This window comes from Diadema setosum, chromosome 6 (assembly GCF_964275005.1).
Source record: "Diadema setosum chromosome 6, eeDiaSeto1, whole genome shotgun sequence".
Lineage (NCBI taxonomy): Eukaryota > Metazoa > Echinodermata > Echinoidea > Diadematoida > Diadematidae > Diadema > Diadema setosum.
The window spans coordinates 25,821,364-25,841,085 of NC_092690.1; the positions used below are offsets into that span (position 1 = coordinate 25,821,364).

Below are 19,722 nucleotides of genomic sequence, written 5' to 3' on the forward strand. Positions count from 1 at the left end.
ACAAATTCTTGAGTGATGGCATATCACCAAACAGAATAGACGTTCATGAACTTTGAAATACAATTTAAAAAAACAAAAAACAAAACAGAGTCTTTTTCCAATTCATTTGCAGTTAAAAATTTGTTTATTTTTTGTCAGACTGCAAACTATCAAGTTATGCAAATGTATTCAAGATGTGTAGAGGTACCTTCAGAGGCAAGAGGATTTAAAAGTTTTGTACCAAACTCAAGAGGGCACCTTCCCTTAAAAATTTATGAGATTCATTACATTAAGTTATTTTGACATTCATTTTGTGATTAGTTACTTCTTTGAAGAGCAAGTAATGGTTAGTCAGGACATTATGATAATGGGCTATAAAGCACATTAAAATTCATAATGAGTCTGAAATGTAAAATATTAATATATAAAAAAAACTAGTCATTATTGTGATTATTATATAGTTTGTGAACATTCATGCATAAATTGCGCCGGCCATTAATTCATTTTCACTGTGTGTACACTCTTTTGTGCTGTGCCTGTAATGTCAGGAAGATATTCCTGTGTGGTCCTCTCTGAAAATGCGAACAATCAGACCGGTCGTAGAACTAAAGTTGCTGATCATACATCACTTACATCATTATTTTTCTGTCACTCAAACGAAAAGAAAACACTGTCCACTCCTCACAGATATCGCAAGTGCAAGAACTTGCTGAAGTTGAAGATGGAGCGCATGAAGGAGATGAGACAACTCAAAGGGACGAGCTCCCAACCGAAGAAACCAGGGCAAGGTAAACAGATTTTCCTCATCCTTCTCTGGATCATGGAGATGTTGCCATTACTGTAAAATTAGATGTTTTTGAGCGAGTATTTTTCCACACTCGGCTGGGTGGGACGAATTTTGCGTGTGTTTACTTCTGCGAAATGAAGACATTCAAAAGTTGATATGACGTGCAAAAATATTTGCGTGTTTTCATTTTCGCGCTGGTTGCGCAAAATGCGCAGAAATTTTCACTCCACGTAAATGTCCACTTTTACAGTATGGAATGCATACAAGAATAAAACTTTTACTTCACACTTTTACTCTTGTAGACGGGAAGATTTCTCTGCAACTTTTTTTTTTTTTCATGTTCTCTCTCCTCTCCCTTCTATATTCATCCTCTCCCTCTCTTTCTCTCTCTCTCTCTCTCTCTCTCTCTCTCCGTGCTTTCCTCCCTTTATTCTGTCATGTTGTGCAGTATCGCGCAGGAGTAATTATTGGGTTCCATGGCATTTGCCCCTGCCACAATTGCTTTCATGAAATATCTGCATGCTAAGACCAATCGTTCAATACTTACCCACAAACGCAATTCTAATCCTAACTTTCACGTCAAACTACATTCTATGTATATCTGAAACCTCATCACAACCCTAACCCTATGTCTTTAGATAAAATAGACTGGGGCAATTATAGCAGGAGCAAATGTTGTGTCACCAAATATTGATGTAATTACGTCTATATTAAAGATATTTGAGATTTAGCTTTGGTTCAAGCAGTCCTTATGTCTGTATGATATCATCGCATAAATGGCTGCATACCATTTACCACACATGAGTAGAAAGCAGACAAAATGAATATCAGAGTGTCATCGTGAGTTCATAGCTTGTGTTGGGCAAAGGTCAAGGGTCAACTGAAAGATGAGATGAGTGCCATTGATTATAGATGTTCCCCGTGTCTCTCACCCGACCCAGGTGTCCCCAAACCAGGTGCCCCCAAACCAGCGGGGGCCAGAATCAAGAGGGCTGGCGGAGACTCTGTAAGTGGGCCGCAGCTGGTCACCAAGTCCAAGCGTGGAGCACAAACGGTGAGAAGAAATATTGTGATCCAGGAGCCGTATTTGTACTAAAAGGAGAATGTATCCCACATGGTATTGATGAAGTGAGGGAATGCATCAATATTTTGTGGAACACGTCAGTGAAAGTTTACGGAAAATCAAACAATCTGTTCAAAAGTTATTAATTTTTACAGTCTTGGTGCTACAGTTTGTGACATGTATGAAAAACTATACGAAGAAAATGTACAGAAAATTAAACATTTTTTCATTTTCCTAGTGTAATTAAAGAGCATTTGACTCGCCTCTTTCAGAAAGCAGGGGGAATGGTATTGCCCTTAACGAACTTATATGTCAGTGACAAGTCAAGGAAATGTGTACTTTTCATAGATGACATGTTCTCGAATTCTCTGTATATTTTCTGGTCATCATTTGACGTCATGACCTGTAATAGCCTTCTCATCTGCGCTGGCTGCACCAAAACTTTAACAATTCATAATTTTTCCACAGATTACCAAATTTTCCTCAAGTTTCCCTGATGTGTTCACTCAATCCACATGTATGTTGCAATCCATTCCCCTTTAATAATTCTCAGAGAAAGAGGAGAATGGGTAGAGGGGAGGTTTTGGCTACTTAAGTTGTAAAAGTTGGTATGCTGCACTGGGGTGGACTGTGACTACAATGTCATTGTAGGAAGCGATTATACATCCTACATTCAAACTGGACCTGCGTTGTGGGAACAGTCACCAGAAATCTTTAATATCGTTATGACTGACTGTCTACACTGATATCTCGACTTTCCCCCGAGCTTCGGGGGTAATAAGGGCTTGTTATAAAGAGCCCTGCCACTTGAAATCGACTTAGCGCATGTGGTGCACATTGGATGAATACAGCCGGACGCTATCACTTTCCCCTCCAAACTTTGTCCCCCTGACGTAACTTGCCTCCCGGGAATGGGGGGGGGGGGGGGGAGAGACTCAGTGAGCATCCACAGTATGGCTTTGGAGGGGGAAAGTCCTGATTTTGCCTTAAATCATCTTGACACCTTGTAAGTCCGTCTACAGGAGAACTGTAAAGTTCGTTCCAGCCCCCAGTTGATATCATATGCTGGAAATGTGATGGCATGTGAGTACATACGACGGGACGTGAAACTAGAACTTGTTAACAATTACTTTGTGTCCTTCCCATCTACAGGATAAGACTGAGAAGGCGGAGGGGAGTTCAAACGTCCTGCGAACCATCAAATTTTCCAAGAAGCTCCCTGGCAAACATCTCATCAAGACAGATTTCAAAGTGAGTTTGTCTTTTGTTTGTACACCCTGTAACCATGGAGTGTGGCTTGTTTCAGAGAAACATGTACTGTATACGCCATGTATTTCACAAGTCTAAGTTTTTGCGAATCGGGACTTCTCGACAATTTCGCGTATTGTGGAGTCCTGTACTGAACGGAGAAGTGTATACACGTACGTCACATTCATATCGGCATTAGGGTCGATATTTTCGCATGTTTTTAATTTTGCGAATAGCAGCTGACTCACGAAATTCGCGAAAATAATAACCTCGCAAAATATTCGGCGTATACAGTACTTATTGATGTTTTGTTTTGTTTGCCTTTTTAATGGAAGTTTTGTAAGGTGCTTAAACCAGTCTTCCCTAGGTGAGTAATGTGAAGAAAAGTGAAGAATTGCTTGACATACCTGCTTCTTAGAGAGGGCAACTCTTGTTTTTGAAGCAGTTGGATATATGTAGCTGTTATAAGACAACGATTATAGATGTGTGCTAGTTATTGCATGAATAGTGTGATTTTGGTATTGTAAAAGAAAATTTGTATACACTGTATGTGTATGTTCCTGAGTGTATCAACAAGCTCTCTGCAGACAGAATTGATCCATGTACTGCTGAATATGCGTTGGACTCCAGATGCTACGTTTTCGTGCGAGTTCATTTCTACTTTAGCACCTCTAGAATAAGCAGATGAATGCATCAAATAGTGACAGTGGTATGCAAAGTTGGTCAAGCTACTCTAGAGCCTGCACCGCAGCAGATGAGTACACAGAAAATGAAAGGAAAAGAAACTCTACCTGTCCATTTCTCAAGAGCGATTTGTGGTACTGTAAATGCCATATATTTTTTGAATGGAGACATGAAAAACAATTTTACAAGTGATCATTTTCAAGGAAACTTACCACTGTGACCGAAAGATAAAGAGGCATTCTCCATTTTCAAGCGAGAAAGTCAGTGATCCCATCAAGATGAGAATATACATATCATATCTGTTATGGAAGACAATATTTTCTTTAAATACGTAAGTTGTAAATTTTGCAAATATTGGTCAACTGACATTATAAAAGTAAAGCGCGGTGAAATCTGTGTCATATACGTTATCTCTATTCATGCATTACTTTTCTGAGACTGTAATTATTGTGAACACTGATCTCTTCACTCAATATATGGATCTTGAATGTGATGTGTTTCGGCCATCTCCTCTAGGATGATTACGACATGGACATTGCCTGGAAGCGCGGCATGGCGATCATTTCTTCGGAGCCCATGGTGCCTCGCACTATATGCTACTTGTGCAGCAGTAGCGGGAAGCACGAGGTAAAGCAGTTTTGTTGGGTCTAGGGCAGTTACCCCCTGGAAATTACCCCTGACCCTGCCCTGACTGTAACCCTAATCCTAATCCTGAACCTAATCCTAACCCAAACCCAAACTCTTACCCTTACCTAACCCTAACCTAACCCTAACCCCATACTTGCCAACTAGTAAGATTTTATCAGATTCAGTAAGATTTTTTACGTTAAAAATAGCAAAATCAGATTTTCTGTCAGAGAAATCAGATTTTTAAAAAATATTTAGAGATACCTTTCATGTGTATTTTCTGAAGATTTGACCAAAAGTAAGATTTTTAACTTCAGTTTGCATGTAAAATAAGATTTTTGCAATCCACGAGTAAGATATTTCATCTTGAAATGTTGGCAGGTATGTAACCCTTATCTCTAATCTTTACTCTAACCCTATCACAAACCAGTATTTAGCCAAGGGGTAGTTGCCCTAATACAGTTTCGTCGTGTGCTTGACTTGGTTCTAATGCACTTCCCATCAATTCAACGATTGATTGAAGATTGTGAATGTATACAGATACACTGAACGTGTGTGGCCCCAAAATAGAATGGTTTGCTTTCAAAGCAACAGTGAACATATGAAGAGTTTGTTTGCAAAAACCGATAAGTCCATTTTTGAAGATTTTGAATTACGGTCTCTGTCATAAAGTACAAAATAATACCTTTGAAATGATATATTGGTCATTACATATAAAAGTACATTTTTGAAGTTATGGTCAAAAGAAGCAAAAATTTTCTTATTATTCTCTTTATTTTTCTTTACCTTAATCGCAAATATCTCCATTTGGCAAATATGGACTTATCTGTTTTTGCAAACAAACTCTTCATATCAAGCAGGAAAAGCGTAACTAAATAGCTTGATGGAAATATAGCTACCCAGAAAAAGTAAGCAATATTAAGATGATACAAGAGGAGATCATCAAATTTTTAGCTCACCTGAGCCAAATGCTCTTTGATTTTCATCAAACTTAGCAGGTACCATCCCTAGGGGGTTAGGAACTCAATTTTTTTAAAATGGGCACCATGCCCCACCCAGGGGGCCCCCAGGGGGCCCCAAACCCCCCCCCCCCAAATTAAGGAATCTGTAAAAATCTTCTTCTCTAGAACCAGAAGTGATAGAGCTAAGTTAATACTATGAGTTAGTACATTGATGACTGTAGTTTCAAGTTTGTTCATGGCAGGATCAGGGGTGCCCCCCTTGGGACCCAGGGGAGGGGGGGGGGGGGGAGGGGTTCTAATGGGGCCTAAATTGTACATTTTTATCTTCTTCTTGAGAACCCCATGACCCATTTTCACCAAACTTGGCAGGAAGCATCCCTAGGGGGTTAGGAACTCAATTTGTGAAAATGGGCACCATGCCCCACCCAGGGGGCCCCCAAGGGGGCAAAACCTCCCAAAATTAAGGAATCTTTAAAAATGTTCTTCTCTAGAACCAGAAGTGATGGAGCTAAGTTAATACTATGAGTTAGTACATTGATGACTGTAGTTTCAAGTTTGTTCATGGCAGAATCAGGGGTGCCCCCCTTGGGACCCAGGGGAGGGGGGTGAGGAGGGGTCCTAATGGGGCCTAAATTGTACATTTTTATGCCTCCGCCACGAAGTGGTGCCGGAGGCATTATGTTTTCGGGTTGTCCGTCCGTCCGTACGTCCGTCCGCTTTCGTTTACGCGATAACTTGAGTAATGTTTACTGGAATTTTACCAAACTTGGTCCAAGTATGAAGTATGATGGGGCAATTATTTGATTAGATTTTGGGTGAAATCGGCTAAAGGTCAAAGGTCAAAGGTCAAGGTCAAATCAAGAAATTGTATCCGTTTACGCGATAACTCAAGACTGGATGGAGCAAATTTCACCAAACTTTGTTGGAGGATGATGTATGATGGGACAATCACTTGATTTGTTTTTCAGTGAAATCGGACAGAGGTCAAAGGTCAAAGATCAAGGTCAAATCCTAAAATTTATCTGTTTACGTGATAACTCAAAACTGGATGAAGCAGCTTTCACCAAACTTGGTCCAAGGATGATGTATGATGGGACAATTAGTTGAGTAGATTTTAGTGACATTGGCAAGAGGTCAAAGGTCAAAAGGTCAAGGTCAAATGCTACAAATGTTGCAATTTCCCCCATATCTATGCAATGCCCAAAGGTATTTTCTTGAAACTTGGTGTGGACATGTACTACTGAGTAAAGATTCTCCAGAGAGAGTTTCATGTCATAAGGTCAAAGGTCAAAAGTTCAAAGGTTAGGTGAAAATGTTGCAATATCACTTTTCTTGCAAATGGTTCAATGTATCTTCGTGGAATTTGGCACATGTGCATGTACTGTCTGGCAGGGAATTTAGGGGTCATGGGTCAATAGTCAGGGGTCAAAGGTCAAGGTCAACTCCTCAAAATTTTACTATTTCCCTCATATACTAGTATATTCAATGCTTGTATTATTAGTTTCAAAACTTAATACATGCATTACCTAATGGAGATTCTCCGGGAAATTTCCAGCCAGAAGGTCAAAGGTTAAGGGTCAAAGGCCAGGTTTCAATGCCCCCCCCCCCCCCAAAAAAAAAAAAAAAAGACAAAAAAAAAACACACACACACAAAGAAAAATCTATTTTGTACCATCATCACACTCTTTCTTCATACCTTGGAAATTACTCAATGCATAAACTTCCCCAAAATTCCCCAAATATGTGTACCTGCACTCTTAAAAAATTATAGCAAACCCAGTTCAAGACATTTCTGACAAACATGTCATTTCAATATTTGGCAGTTATGTGAAACTGTCATGGATCACACATTGTGAAGACATTGTACTATACGCCTATTGGGAGAATCATGCATTATGGCGGAGGCATCAGTCGCCATAGCGACATTTCTAGTTATCTTCTTCTTTAGAACCCCATGACCCATTTTCACCAAACTTGGCAGGTAGCATCCCTAAGGGGTTAGGATCTCAATTTGTTAAAATGGGCACCATGCCCCACCCAGGGGGCCCCCATTGGGGCCCAAACCCCCTAAATGAAGGAATCTTTAAAAATCTTCTCTAGAATCAGAAGTTACAGAGCTAAGATAATACTATGAGTGAGTACATTAATGACTGTAGTTTTGAGTTTGTTCATAGGAGATCCAGGGGTGCCCCTCTTGGGGGCAGGGGTGGGGGGGGGGGGGGTGGTTGGGAAGGTCCAAATGGGGGCCTGAATTGTACATTTTCATCTTCTTCCTGAAAACCTCATGACGGATTTTCGTCAAACTTGGCAGGTAGCATCCCTAGGGGATCAGGATCTAAATTTATCAAAATGGGCACCATGCCCCCACCCAGAGGGCCCCAGGGGGCCCCAATCCTCAATAATTAAGGAATCTTTAAAAATTTGGGCCCTTATTGTACATTTTCATCTTCTACTTGAGAATGCCTGGTCAAATTTTGGTAGAGCTGTGAATAATTTAGATTAGTGACTGCGTGAAAGGTGAACTTGCGATACTCAGGTGAGCGCTAGACCCGCGGGTCTCTTACCAAAAGTCACACATTCAAGTAATGATAATTGCAGTGATATTCTTCTACAGAGGTGTTCCCTTGCTCATCCAATAAAGGCGTCCGTTCATTTGCTCAGTGTGGCATTTTTATCTTCCTCTGCAAAATCAGTTGTCACCAGAAAGATCAAGCGAGTACTTTCCATTATTTCTCTCCTCTCTTGCAGCTCATATACTGCAATGTGTGCTGTGAGCCGTACCACGAATTCTGTCTGGAAGAGGAAGAGCGCCCTCTGCCAGATGAGAAGGAGAACTGGTGCTGCCGTAACTGCCGCTTCTGTCACGTTTGCGACCATCAGGACAAGGTGGGTGGATTGCTATTTCCAATTCTATTTACATGATATTCACACCACTGATATGCTTTAGGTAGTTTCTTCCTACTTTGTCACAGTGCACTCCCCTTATAATGAACACGGTTATATCGAAATTCCTGCTGCAACGAAATCAAACTGCAGGTCCCAAAATTATCATCTATATACGTTTATACACTATGCTGTTTGGTTATAACAAAATACACTATGCTGTGTGGTTATAACAAAATTTCGATATTTATAACAAAAGAAAATCACTGGTCCCCGGGACTTCATTATAACGAGTATTAAACTGTATCTCCGTATACATCTATCCTGCTGTTTGATAGTAGAAGTTGTAAAAGTTTGGACAGGGAAACCGTGATGTAATGAGCTGCCCTACAAAGATATATCACTTTCAAGAAGGTGAATTTGATATTCCTGATTTTCCAGGAATGTATTTAGCTGGTCTGCTTTTTAGTATGTTTCCAATGAGGTACTTGGTTCAGTGAACTAAAATCAGTGTGATCCTGACAACCTGATTATAATGAGGTTTCCCTGTATTCTTAGTGCAGGAACGTAGAGAGCAGCTTTGGAAAGAGCTAATTTTCACTCCAGAAACTACTACTCCCATGTGTGTCATACTGGACCAAGGTGGCACAGTGTAAATTGTCACCTACAGTTGTAATCTGTAGGTCTGTATGTGACGTAGTCTTATCACATGCTGATTATTAATTGTTATTGTTGTTGTTTTTTTGCCCCTGACACTTGCAGCTCTTGACTTGCCACAAATGCCACAGCAGCTATCACGCCGAATGCCTGGGACCAAACTATCCCACCAAACCTTCCAAGAAGAGGAAAATCTGGGTGAGTGACACGCCTTCCGTTCCATTCCTACTCCAGGCATCTTGTTCAGAATGGCAGGAATGTGCAGTCTTTGTGGCACACTTGCCCCTCAGCAAATAATCTTGGCCCCTTGGTGAAACAGTTACAGCGTAGTCTTTGCTTTTATGGGCTCTCGAGAAGAATCCGTTGCAATATAAAGAAGTTGTTCTCCTGCTTTGTAATGTATGAGCAGAGCAGTAACAGATTGAACAATAAAAATGTCATCCAGACCAAAATGTGAGGGTTTGGGATGTCAAATTTGTATGCATTGTCGTAGATCACTGATTTGTATCATATAATGTTTCCAGTCGCTATTAAAGGACAAGTCCACCTTCATATACATAAGGATTGAGAGAATGCAGCAATATTAGTAGAACACATCAGTGAAAGTTTGAGGAAAATTGGACAATCCGTTCAAAAGTTACGAATATTTTAAGTATCTGCGCAGTCACTGCTGGATGAGAAGATTACTACAGTGTATGATGTCATATGCGTACAACGATATAAGGAAAATAAAAAGAGAATTTCACAAAACATTACTTTTTGAATAAAGTGCACATTTCTTCGACTTGCTACTGCAGTATGTTAAGGGTAGTATTATTCCCCTTGCCTTCTGAAAGAGAGAAGTCGAGTGTTCTTTTGTTATACGAGAAAAATGGAAATATGTTGAATTTTCTTTATTCTTTCTTTATATAGTTGTACTCATGTGACATCACAAGCTAAAGTAGTCTTTTCATCCAGCCGTGACTGAGCAGAAACTTCAAAAATTCATAACTTTTTAATGGATTGTCCAATTTTGCTCAAACTCTCACTGATGTGTTCTACTAATATTGCTGCATTCACTCAACCCACATGTCTATGAGGGTGAACTTGTCCTTGAAGTGCAGAGAGCCGCCATGGTCTTGTGGAAGTACTCTCTGCAAGGTAGCTTATCATCGCTGGGGAGACAAGACCTCGTATCCACAAAATGTCAAATGTTCAGGAGAGCAAAAAACATGACAGCCAAAGCTCTGTATCCAATGGGATAGACATTAATTTGACATGCTGTGGTGGCTTCATTTTTGGGGTAAGATATCTAGGATTTGGACAGGACATCACTTCACTGATTAACTGACCATTAATCAAAAAAAGTCATTTTCACCAAAATTGCAAATACAAGTTCTTGTTACCCCAGCGACGTTATGTTGGAGCGATCCTGAACCAAGGATATAACTATTATGCTTAGAATTGGGGTTAGATTTTATTCAGTTTATTACCCTAGGACACCGAGATTAACGTTAAACTCTAACCCTAACCCTAATCCTAAACTGAGTAAACTCTAACCCTAATCCTAGAAAGCATATTCATATCCTCGGCTGAGCCTGCCATCGCTCCAGCATATGCTACCTCTCTGCAAGCCGACATGAAATTGAGAGACCTGCTATTTTTGTTTCTATCCGTCCCTCTCCCTGTCTCAGGTGTGCTCTCGCTGCGTCAAGTGTAAGAGCTGCGGCGCCACCACTCCGGGCCCCGACTCCAAGTCTCAGTGGATGCATGACTTCTCCCACTGCCAGGAGTGTGGAAAACTCTTCGAGAAAGGTGAACATCTGAAGTTTATCTCTGGCCATGCAAAAGAAAAAAGAAATGCACCAAGAAAATGAAAACTATATATGAATAAAACAAACTAATGACCAAAAAAAAACAAAAAACTGAAATTCATTTTCAAATGTCAAAAGTCAAAAGTAACTCAAACGTTTCTACAGCCCACTTGCAAACGTCACAAAATTTTGTATGGCAGAAGAATAAAGTTTCCCAACATAATGTATGACAATCTGATGGCAATACACCTCAGAGTTAAGAAAAAAAAAAAAGAATTACAAACTAACCCAATGTCATCTCAGAATACACTACGCTTTGGTATCGAGAATAACAAAATTTGAAGGAGTCTACGTGTACATGACTTCACTGGAAATTTATATTATAGAGAAGTTTTCAGTTTCGTATTCTGAGGAAAGGTCTGAATTACCCACCTCGACAAAATTACACTTATGAAAGGAATCTTTATTTTCAGGGTTGCAAACTGGCAAACAAAATTTAATTAGCAATGTAATCAAACATGTAGAAACATATTTAGTGAACATCATAGTTTCAGACATTTGCAACATCAGTTATCTGTATACATTGTCATTTTTCATCCTAAATACATTTTTTCCCCTTTCCTATGTCTTGCCAATCCAGGCAACTACTGTCCAGTGTGCAAGAAGTGCTATGAGGACGACGACTTTGAGTCCAAAATGATGCAGTGTTCTGACTGCGACAGATGGGTCCACGCCAAATGCGAGAACCTGTCAGGTAGTGGGAGTACAAGCATTACCTGTCTTTGTAACTCAACTTGGTTTTATTTTGAAATTTATCTTAGGGAGCAAATTCCCTTCTCAGAGTTGAATAGCGATTGTAGTTGGACATATATATTGAACGAAATGATGTACAATTTTATGCAATGCAATTGCAAAAAAAAAAACCCACAAAAAACACAAATGTCTTCTTTTTTGCAGCAGTCATACCAAAATGCATAGCAAAGTGTGATGCAACACCAGATATATTATTCCCTGTATCTGTGTAAATGCATTGAACACAAAGGCTTCAGGACCACCACCCAAACATAAAAAATAAACGAACAAACATCTTTTTCAGTATTCGATTTCTTTGTCCCTCTCATTAAGTGGGCAACAACAGTCATCTTCGAAAAAAAAAAAGAAAAAACATCTGTGGTAACTTTATAGTAATGATAGCTCTGCAATTGATTTTAACCATCAGTGCTTTCTTAGCATTATGGCTATGGAATAGTGTTGCTGTTGTAGTTATAATTCCATTGTAAAAGTTGCCTTAGTTTTATTAAACGGGTCCCAGGTGTGGTGCTCTACGATCTTAAATGACATGAAGTCTTCTTCCTGTTCTTTGACAGATGACCAGTACCGCATCCTGACTGAGCTGCCGGACTCCGTTCCCTATCTCTGCCCCATCTGCGGTCGCAACAGGCAGACTCGCTGGAAGCACGAGGTGAACGAGGAGCTCCACGCTGGTTTCCTCAACGTCCTGAATGCCCTCAACAACTGCAAGAGCGCCGGCCATCTCTTCTGGCCCAATAAAAAGGTTAGAAGAAATACCCCCCCCCCCCCACCTGCCCTCTTTCACTTTTGTTGCATGTTTGATTTGAATGAAAGCCCTGTGGTGTCTTGTCGTTTGCATGAAGTCTGTGGTTGGATTAACACACTCAACAAGGATTAGCAATACATTATTCAAAACTTCCAAAATTATTCTTGCTGATTGTTAACAATGATGATCTCCATAGCAGGCAGCAGAACAACACATCCCTGTAAAGCAAGATGTTTCTGCAGCATCATGCATGAAATTTTCTAAAATTGGAGCTGATGGCTTTTTTTGCGGCGTGAAATTGTTGGGAGCTTCCACTGGCGTTCAATACATATAATGTAGACAGGAACTTTTGCGTGCATTTTGATTACACGAATGTAGGCTCTCGAGAAATGCGCAGAATTTAGATGTACAAAAACATTTCTGGTTTTACAGTACTTGCATGTGCGACGGTCCACGGTCAAGCTGAAATGAAGTGTTGCAGAATTACAACTGCAGCTCTATGTGCATGTTTAACCAGGAACTGTCAGAGTCACTCAGTGTTTTATCTAGCCTGCTGTCTCGATGTAGACGTCATCTCATCAGATCATATCACGCTCTCGCTCTGTTCCATTTCTTGCAGTTCAAATACCTACGAAAAGTGCAGCCTGGCGACTCGAATAGATCGTCCCCGGCAACCACCCAGGACTCCCGTGACAACGCATCGTCACCGGCCCCCAGTGATGCATCATCCTCGCAGAGGGAGACCCCCACACCGGACAGCTCCAGGGCCACAGAGACGGACGGCGCAGGATCTTCCACGCAGGACGACGTCGAAGAGACGTACTCCTTCCGGAGGGGGCGGACCGTGAGGCGGGTGCTGCGACGGCGGAGGCAGCAGAGAAGTAGCGCTGTCGCTGTGGAAACGGCAAGAAAGGATGATGCTGGAGGTGAAGACACCGAGTCCAAGCAACAGGAATCCGGCGAAGATGCAAGTAGGGTAGCAGCTGATGATGTTGGTGATACAGCAAAGGATGGTGTCAGAGTCCAGGAAGATTCTCTAGAAAGAATAACCAATAGAGACCATGAAATTACAAGTGATGAGATTGCAAGGACAGGAGGAGAAGTTACCGGAGAAATGGCTGAGCTGTCAAGGCAAAGAGGTTCCAAGGGTGATTCTTCAGAAATGTGCTCAAAAGAGACTGCAGTGTCCCTCGACGAAAGCATGGACATTACAGATCGAAGTGCAATACCCTCACCCGTTGATGACCAGAGTAGAGAGAGCTCTGTGAAATCAGAGGTTGGACCAGATGATGCGTTAAGGACTCCTGTAATGTTGGATGTTGATCGTTCTTCCACTGTGCGGTCAACGAGCCCTTTGTCCAAACCTCATGATTCTTGCAGTAGTACAGTGCCCATTGGAGAGGGTCATGACAACAAGGCTAGTCCTCATATTGAGAGAACTTCTGAGCAATATTTGTCTTCCAATCTTGCCTCTGACAGTGAAATTATTCCAGCTGAAGAAGCCATTCCATGTGCAACCAGTGAGAACAGTGAATCTAGGGCGACCAAAGACAATGTGTTGACCATTACAGCTGGTCATTCATCAAATACAGCGGAAATCCTGACAACCAGTATGGAGCCTGCTTCAGAGAGTGACCAAAGTGCCTGTGACCCCATTGCTGAGGGAGAAAGGGGTCAGAAAAATGATGTAGACGCTCTCTCGAGTGCTACCCAAGACAGTACTGTAGCAGCAAGCGGGGAAAATCGGGACATTGCTTTGAGTGCACTTGACAAGAAACCTCAATCTCCAAATCACTGCGAGGACAGAAGTGCAGGAGCCGACGTTGGCAGCGACGTCGACTCAGCCGCAGAAGAAATGGACATCCACCTCGCTGGCGAAGATAGTGCAGAAGTGAAGATGGAAGTGGATAGCGACAGAGAGTGCGCTGCAGTCATGGAAACAGAGGGGGCTGTGGCTGACGAACCTCACAGAACAGCTCCGTCGATGACAGACCACTCAGAGTCCAGCGTGAAACCAATGCACATGTCATTTCTGCAGGGGGGAAAGGCCACACCTGACGCTGCAATTGCAACGACAGCCAAACCCGGCACAAAGACCGAATCCCCCTTCTCAGGTGACCACACCACAGGGCAGGATGATGCAGCCCCTGAAGCAGTAACGGTAGTCGTGGATGCCAGATCTGCAGATGAGAGAGCGATGGTTCCCCTGCTGCAGGTTGCTAAGACATCCGATGCTGACGCCAAAAAGAAAGATGACGACGATGCCAAGAGACCTAGCAGCCTTCAACAAGTGAAGGCAAAGATAATGGCTGGCCACTACTTTGGTGTGGTATGTGCATTTCCTGAACTTTCTCCTTCTATCTTGTGAGCATGTTTCATCTGATCTTGGTATGAAATTATCACAAAAATGTTATGATATCATGGAACCCATGGTTAAATTCTTATTCTCATATCTAAAGGAGGAATTTGGTGAAGCAAGCCAGATTTCTGCATTTTTCTGTTGTTAACAATGTCTTATCATAGCCCCTGTAGCATTTACCAACTGTTGGTGCAAGTTACTGGCAGGCTTGTGTGTGCACCGCTAAAGTTTGCAATTGTGACATCAGTGAGTATGATTACGGTCACATATTTGAGCAATGCTACCTCTGAGCAGTTGTTGGTATTGGTCATTATTACTGGTCATGAGTAAAAACTTAGGCAAAATGAAAGACTGGTCACATGATTACTGTCAGCCAATCATTTGATTAGTATCCACATCACCAGTTTATGACATACATCTGTATGATACTCAAAATTGTGATGCATACCAAATATTGTTTTAATCCCCCCAGGACGAGTTCTGCCAGGACTGCATGGCCATCTTCCAAACCGCCGTCAACAAGGAGACGGAACAGACGCCCGGCCTGCGGCGCTCCAATTCAGTGGCAAGGGGGGTGTTTGTCAAAATCATGGTGCAGATGTTCCCCTGGTTTGATGTGGAGGGCTCCCCCATGTGGAAGAAGGAGGAGAGGTATCCAGAGTGAGTTTGCCGTGCCAACAAGTTTTCTTCTGACGCTGAAACTAAATCATAGCTATATTTATCTTTGCTGCAAAGATGATGCTTTCTAATCCAATATAATTATCTATTAATTAATGTGGGAGAGAAAAGAATCCTTCAGATGGTAAAGTGAACTTGACACCAGTTTAACACCTGTCTTAGATGTCAACATAATGTATGTTGACTGATTGTGGTGTGCCCTTGCTGCTATTTTCCCTTTAACAATGACTCTTCCAGCTTTTATACACATTTTACCTTTAAAGGTCCCTGCCATCTAAATCTATGCTAACCTTTACTGATGCCCTTGGATTGTACATAACTAAATCACTAAATATGTCTTGTAAATCTTCATCATATATTTTTATACATTATTTTATCCTTTTTTGGCACCCTATTAGATCCCACCTAAAAAAAAAAAAAATCATCCAGATCATCTTTTTTTCATATTCCAGTTGTCACATCATCCTCTTGTAGCACTTGAGCTGAACAATAGACACAGTCATGTGCCCTACCATGCATTGCCATTAACTAACTTCACTTTACTCACAACAGCATCACTTGTTCTTTTTTATGCAATATAATCTGACAAATTTTTGACATAGCAGTGAAGGAGCGGAAACAGCATTCTTATTGTAGTTGTGCCACATTTTTATTCCTTGTCACTTAGACTTGTAGCACGTTGAATAGATAAGAGTTAGAATGCCAAATAAATTAGCTATTTCATGCGTTTGGTCATTGCATTAAACCTGTAGGAAGAAACATGACGATCATATAGTATATCTCTAGGTCAAGCAAGTTCAGTTTACCTTACTGTGCTGTTCTTTGGCCAACTTCACACAAGTTTTGTACTCTGCAGATCTTCTTCCACTTCCACCCCTCGCTACATCAGGTATCTTCAATTACCTCCATGTCAGAATTGCTTTGTGTTATGTATATCTTTACGGGTTTTTCATCCTAGTGGGTTACATTGTCTCCTGGAGTATCCATTAGACGACCTTTTCAGGGAAGTCATTGGATATGTCATGAATATGTCTGGGCAGAACTACTTGTATGGCCAACAAATTTTGAATAATTGAGTACAAGCAGTGCTTCTCTTAATCTTGGTTCCCTTCATTTGTCCCCCCCCCCCCCCCCCCACCGGTCTCACTATCATGTCACCTGTTTACCCATCTCCCTGCCTCTCTTCAAATATATCCATATATCTGTTATCCATATATTTTTCCTTTTATCCATATATTTTTCCTTTTATCAATATATTTCTCCTTTCATCCATGTATTTCTCCTTTTATCCATATATTTCTCCTTATATCCATATATTTCTCATTTATTCATATATTTCTCCTTTCATCCATATATTTCTCCTTTTATTCATATATTTTTCCTTTTATCCATATATTTCTCTTTTTCAATTCTCTTCTCACCTGTCAACCTCCCTGTAGGGGTATGCTTCCCGAGGCCATCCAGCCTCCCCACATGGACCACGAGTACGCCCAGTGGAGACACCGGGCCCTGCAGCCGTCGGTCACCGCCCAGCCATCCCCATTCAAGAAGCTACCGACGCCTAGGAGGAGGCACTCCATCATCGGTGAGGAGGAGGTCGTTGCCGTAGTAACGGATGATGTTGGGAAGGCATTTCATTCAATTATGGTTTTTGTTGCCACATTATGGGAATTTGAAATGAGACGAGAAGTAAGAGGGATGGCAGTTCTCATAAGTTCGCTGGCGAAGGACCACAGTTTAATAGAAAAGTCACTCACTCTAAGTGTTACCAAGCAATACTTCTTGTGAAAAATTTGATGCATCTCCTTAGGTAGTAGTCAACCCTGCATTTAATGTATTTTATGAGCATTGATTGTTAAGAAATATCAGCAACAACCAAAAAAACCTTGTATAGTGTCATATCACACACCAGCTCCTTCAGCAACACACACAGCTTTTACCTTTGTGAGTGTGAAGAGTTGATCAAAAGATGCTATTATGCCAGCAGAGCAGGGCTCGATACTAACTTTTTTTTTGTCTGGTGGCCTGGCCAGACCACTAAAATCTTTAAATGTGAAATTTTAATGACCTGAAAAAGATATGTAGTGGCCCAAAATAAAAGCAAAAATAACAATCCATTTTGAATCTCAGTTCCCAATTAGGCCACCAAAAAGATAAATTTGGTGGACCCACACCAATATTTAGTGGCCCCGGGGCCATTGGGTCACTGGGTCACCGCTGATGTCAAGACCTGCAGAGCTATCTCATTTGCATAGATGCAGATATCATTTCCTCAGTTTTGCAAGCAGGAGTGAACATGCATGGGCATTTATCTAGGTCTGCCAGAGTTCAAACCATCAGCATAACTGTTACAAGTACGTAATTAGTGTACAGTCTGACCTCTCCCCTCCGGACGTGTCAGGACTGGCGCTCATACGGATAAGGGGTTTTGCCAAACAATGTTGGGAATAATATGTAATTCATGTGAGTTTGTGTAGGAATTTTGTTTGAGTGAGAAATCCCCCTTTTCCCAATAATTATTAGATTGGGGGGGGGGGGGGGAATCGCATCTGGATAATACTGAGATTCGTATAAAGGGAGGCCGGATAGCAGAGGTCAGACTGTGTATCACTTTTTATTTCTAGATGGACAGGTTCTTTTACAGTGAACTTTGTCTCTCTGTTACATGCTGATTATGTCACTGCTTGCCTCATCTGCCATCTCTTCTGTAGGAGGTAAAAGGTCAAATGAGGATGACCCTTTGACCTCTCCGGACAACATATCTGACCCCCGTCGTTGCTGCCTCTGCGGTCAGATGGGTGATGATGACCCAAACAATGCTGGCAGGCTTCTGTACTGTGGACAGGTAGGCCTTCCATGTTAGATGTTTATCCCCTTAGGGCCTCCAGCTCAAAACAAAGTTCACATTTTATGTAACATGATTGCCGATGATACTGGCAGAGTTAATGGAATGGCTTAGTACTAAATTATATATTGCATTGAGTTATGATTTCTTTATGTAGCCACTCACGAAGTGGTGAATGCTTATAAACAAGTCGGACATATGGCTTTAAAGGGATGGTACAGATATGGTTTAGATGGGACTTCAGGTTTCCAACTCTTGTGTGTTTGTTTGTGAGATAATGAGAAAACTCCTATGAAATATAAAAGAACATGTAATTCTTGGAGGAATTCACAGTTTATTTGATGAAAATTGGACATAAAATGGCTGAGATGTCAAAAAAACGTGATCCTAATAAAATATGAGAGGCCACATCTTTTATGAGGATATCTTAAGTTTACTTTGTTTTTGGACATCACAGTCATTTCAAAACCAATTTTCATCAAATAAACTTTCAGTTTCCCTTAGAATCGCGTGTTCTTTAACATTTCGTAGAGAGGTTTCTAATATCTCACAAAACGTTAAAAGCTGAATCCTGACTTCAACCGATACTATACTATCCCTGTAGTACCCTCAGTAAGACTGGGCAATGAGGATCAAGTTCCTTATGTTCGGGCACAACCGCTGTTGTCAGCGGGACTGGAACCCCAGACCTCATGACTGCTAGTTTGTGGTCTTGTCCCTAGAGCCACCACAACTGCTAATATGCACATTTTCCTACATGTCGACCCCTTTTGCTGTAATTTCTTCAGCCTTATTATAGTCCCATGTGCCTCTGTCCATGTTAGTGTATGCTGTGCATAACTTCGGCCAAGGTTTGTAAATTCACTTTGAACCTCAACAGGAGTCAGAAAGTAGTCTGGAAGTTAGCAATTCATAACAGATATTCTCATCCTATTCTCTCTCAGTAACGGAGTCACAATTTGAAAACTGATCTTTCATCTTTGTATGCCTTCAGGACGAGTGGATTCACATCAACTGTGCTCTGTGGTCAGCAGAAGTGTTTGAAGAAGTCGACGGCTCTCTCATCAACGTCCATGCGGCGATATCCAGAGGTCGCATGATGGTGAGTGTGCCACGAAGACCACGTGAACGTGCGTGTTCAAGCGCTCTAAAGCGAACCAAAGTGAACTGAACGAAAGCGTACAATACTGAACTGTGCTAGATTTGGAGCGTCCGAGCGCTCTGTTGAGAAAGCATACCTCATTAGTTATTACTTCTAGCGGGGGGTCATGCATTTTGTGGCGAAAGGGTCATTCTTCTGGTGCGCTTGAACTACTTGCAGCTGTCCCAAGCAAAAAGGAATGAACTCTCTGCATTATGACGTGTGTGCAAGTTACGTGCATTCTTCACTTTTGGTACCCTTTTGGAGCACATCAGGAAGTGTTATGGGTTCAGTTCAGTACGGTACACTTTAGGAGCATCTGAGCGCTCCTCTGTTGCAGGTACAGTATTGTGTATTTGGCTTTAGGAGAGCATTCAAACATCCCCGTAGATTTATTGTGTCTGTGAGTCTAGATGATTACTTGAAAGAGACTGCTGCTCTGCCTTGAATCACATGCA

The 19,722-nt window shown here is 41.5% G+C and overlaps 1 protein-coding gene across 1 annotated transcript in view; it reads left to right on the forward strand.

The window, feature by feature from the left end:
• Positions 1–19,722, forward strand: part of LOC140229667 (uncharacterized) — a 52,378-nt gene that overhangs the window by 14,434 nt on the left and 18,222 nt on the right. Inside the window, exons 7-20 of the mRNA XM_072309911.1 lie at positions 667–767; positions 1,708–1,820; positions 2,982–3,080; positions 4,278–4,388; positions 8,099–8,236; positions 8,996–9,088; positions 10,564–10,684; positions 11,324–11,437; positions 12,051–12,238; positions 12,861–14,570; positions 15,073–15,260; positions 16,718–16,863; positions 17,990–18,123; positions 19,118–19,225. Coding sequence (XP_072166012.1) covers positions 667–767; positions 1,708–1,820; positions 2,982–3,080; positions 4,278–4,388; positions 8,099–8,236; positions 8,996–9,088; positions 10,564–10,684; positions 11,324–11,437; positions 12,051–12,238; positions 12,861–14,570; positions 15,073–15,260; positions 16,718–16,863; positions 17,990–18,123; positions 19,118–19,225 — 3,364 coding nt within the window. The remainder of the gene's footprint in view (positions 1–666; positions 768–1,707; positions 1,821–2,981; positions 3,081–4,277; positions 4,389–8,098; positions 8,237–8,995; positions 9,089–10,563; positions 10,685–11,323; positions 11,438–12,050; positions 12,239–12,860; positions 14,571–15,072; positions 15,261–16,717; positions 16,864–17,989; positions 18,124–19,117; positions 19,226–19,722) is intronic.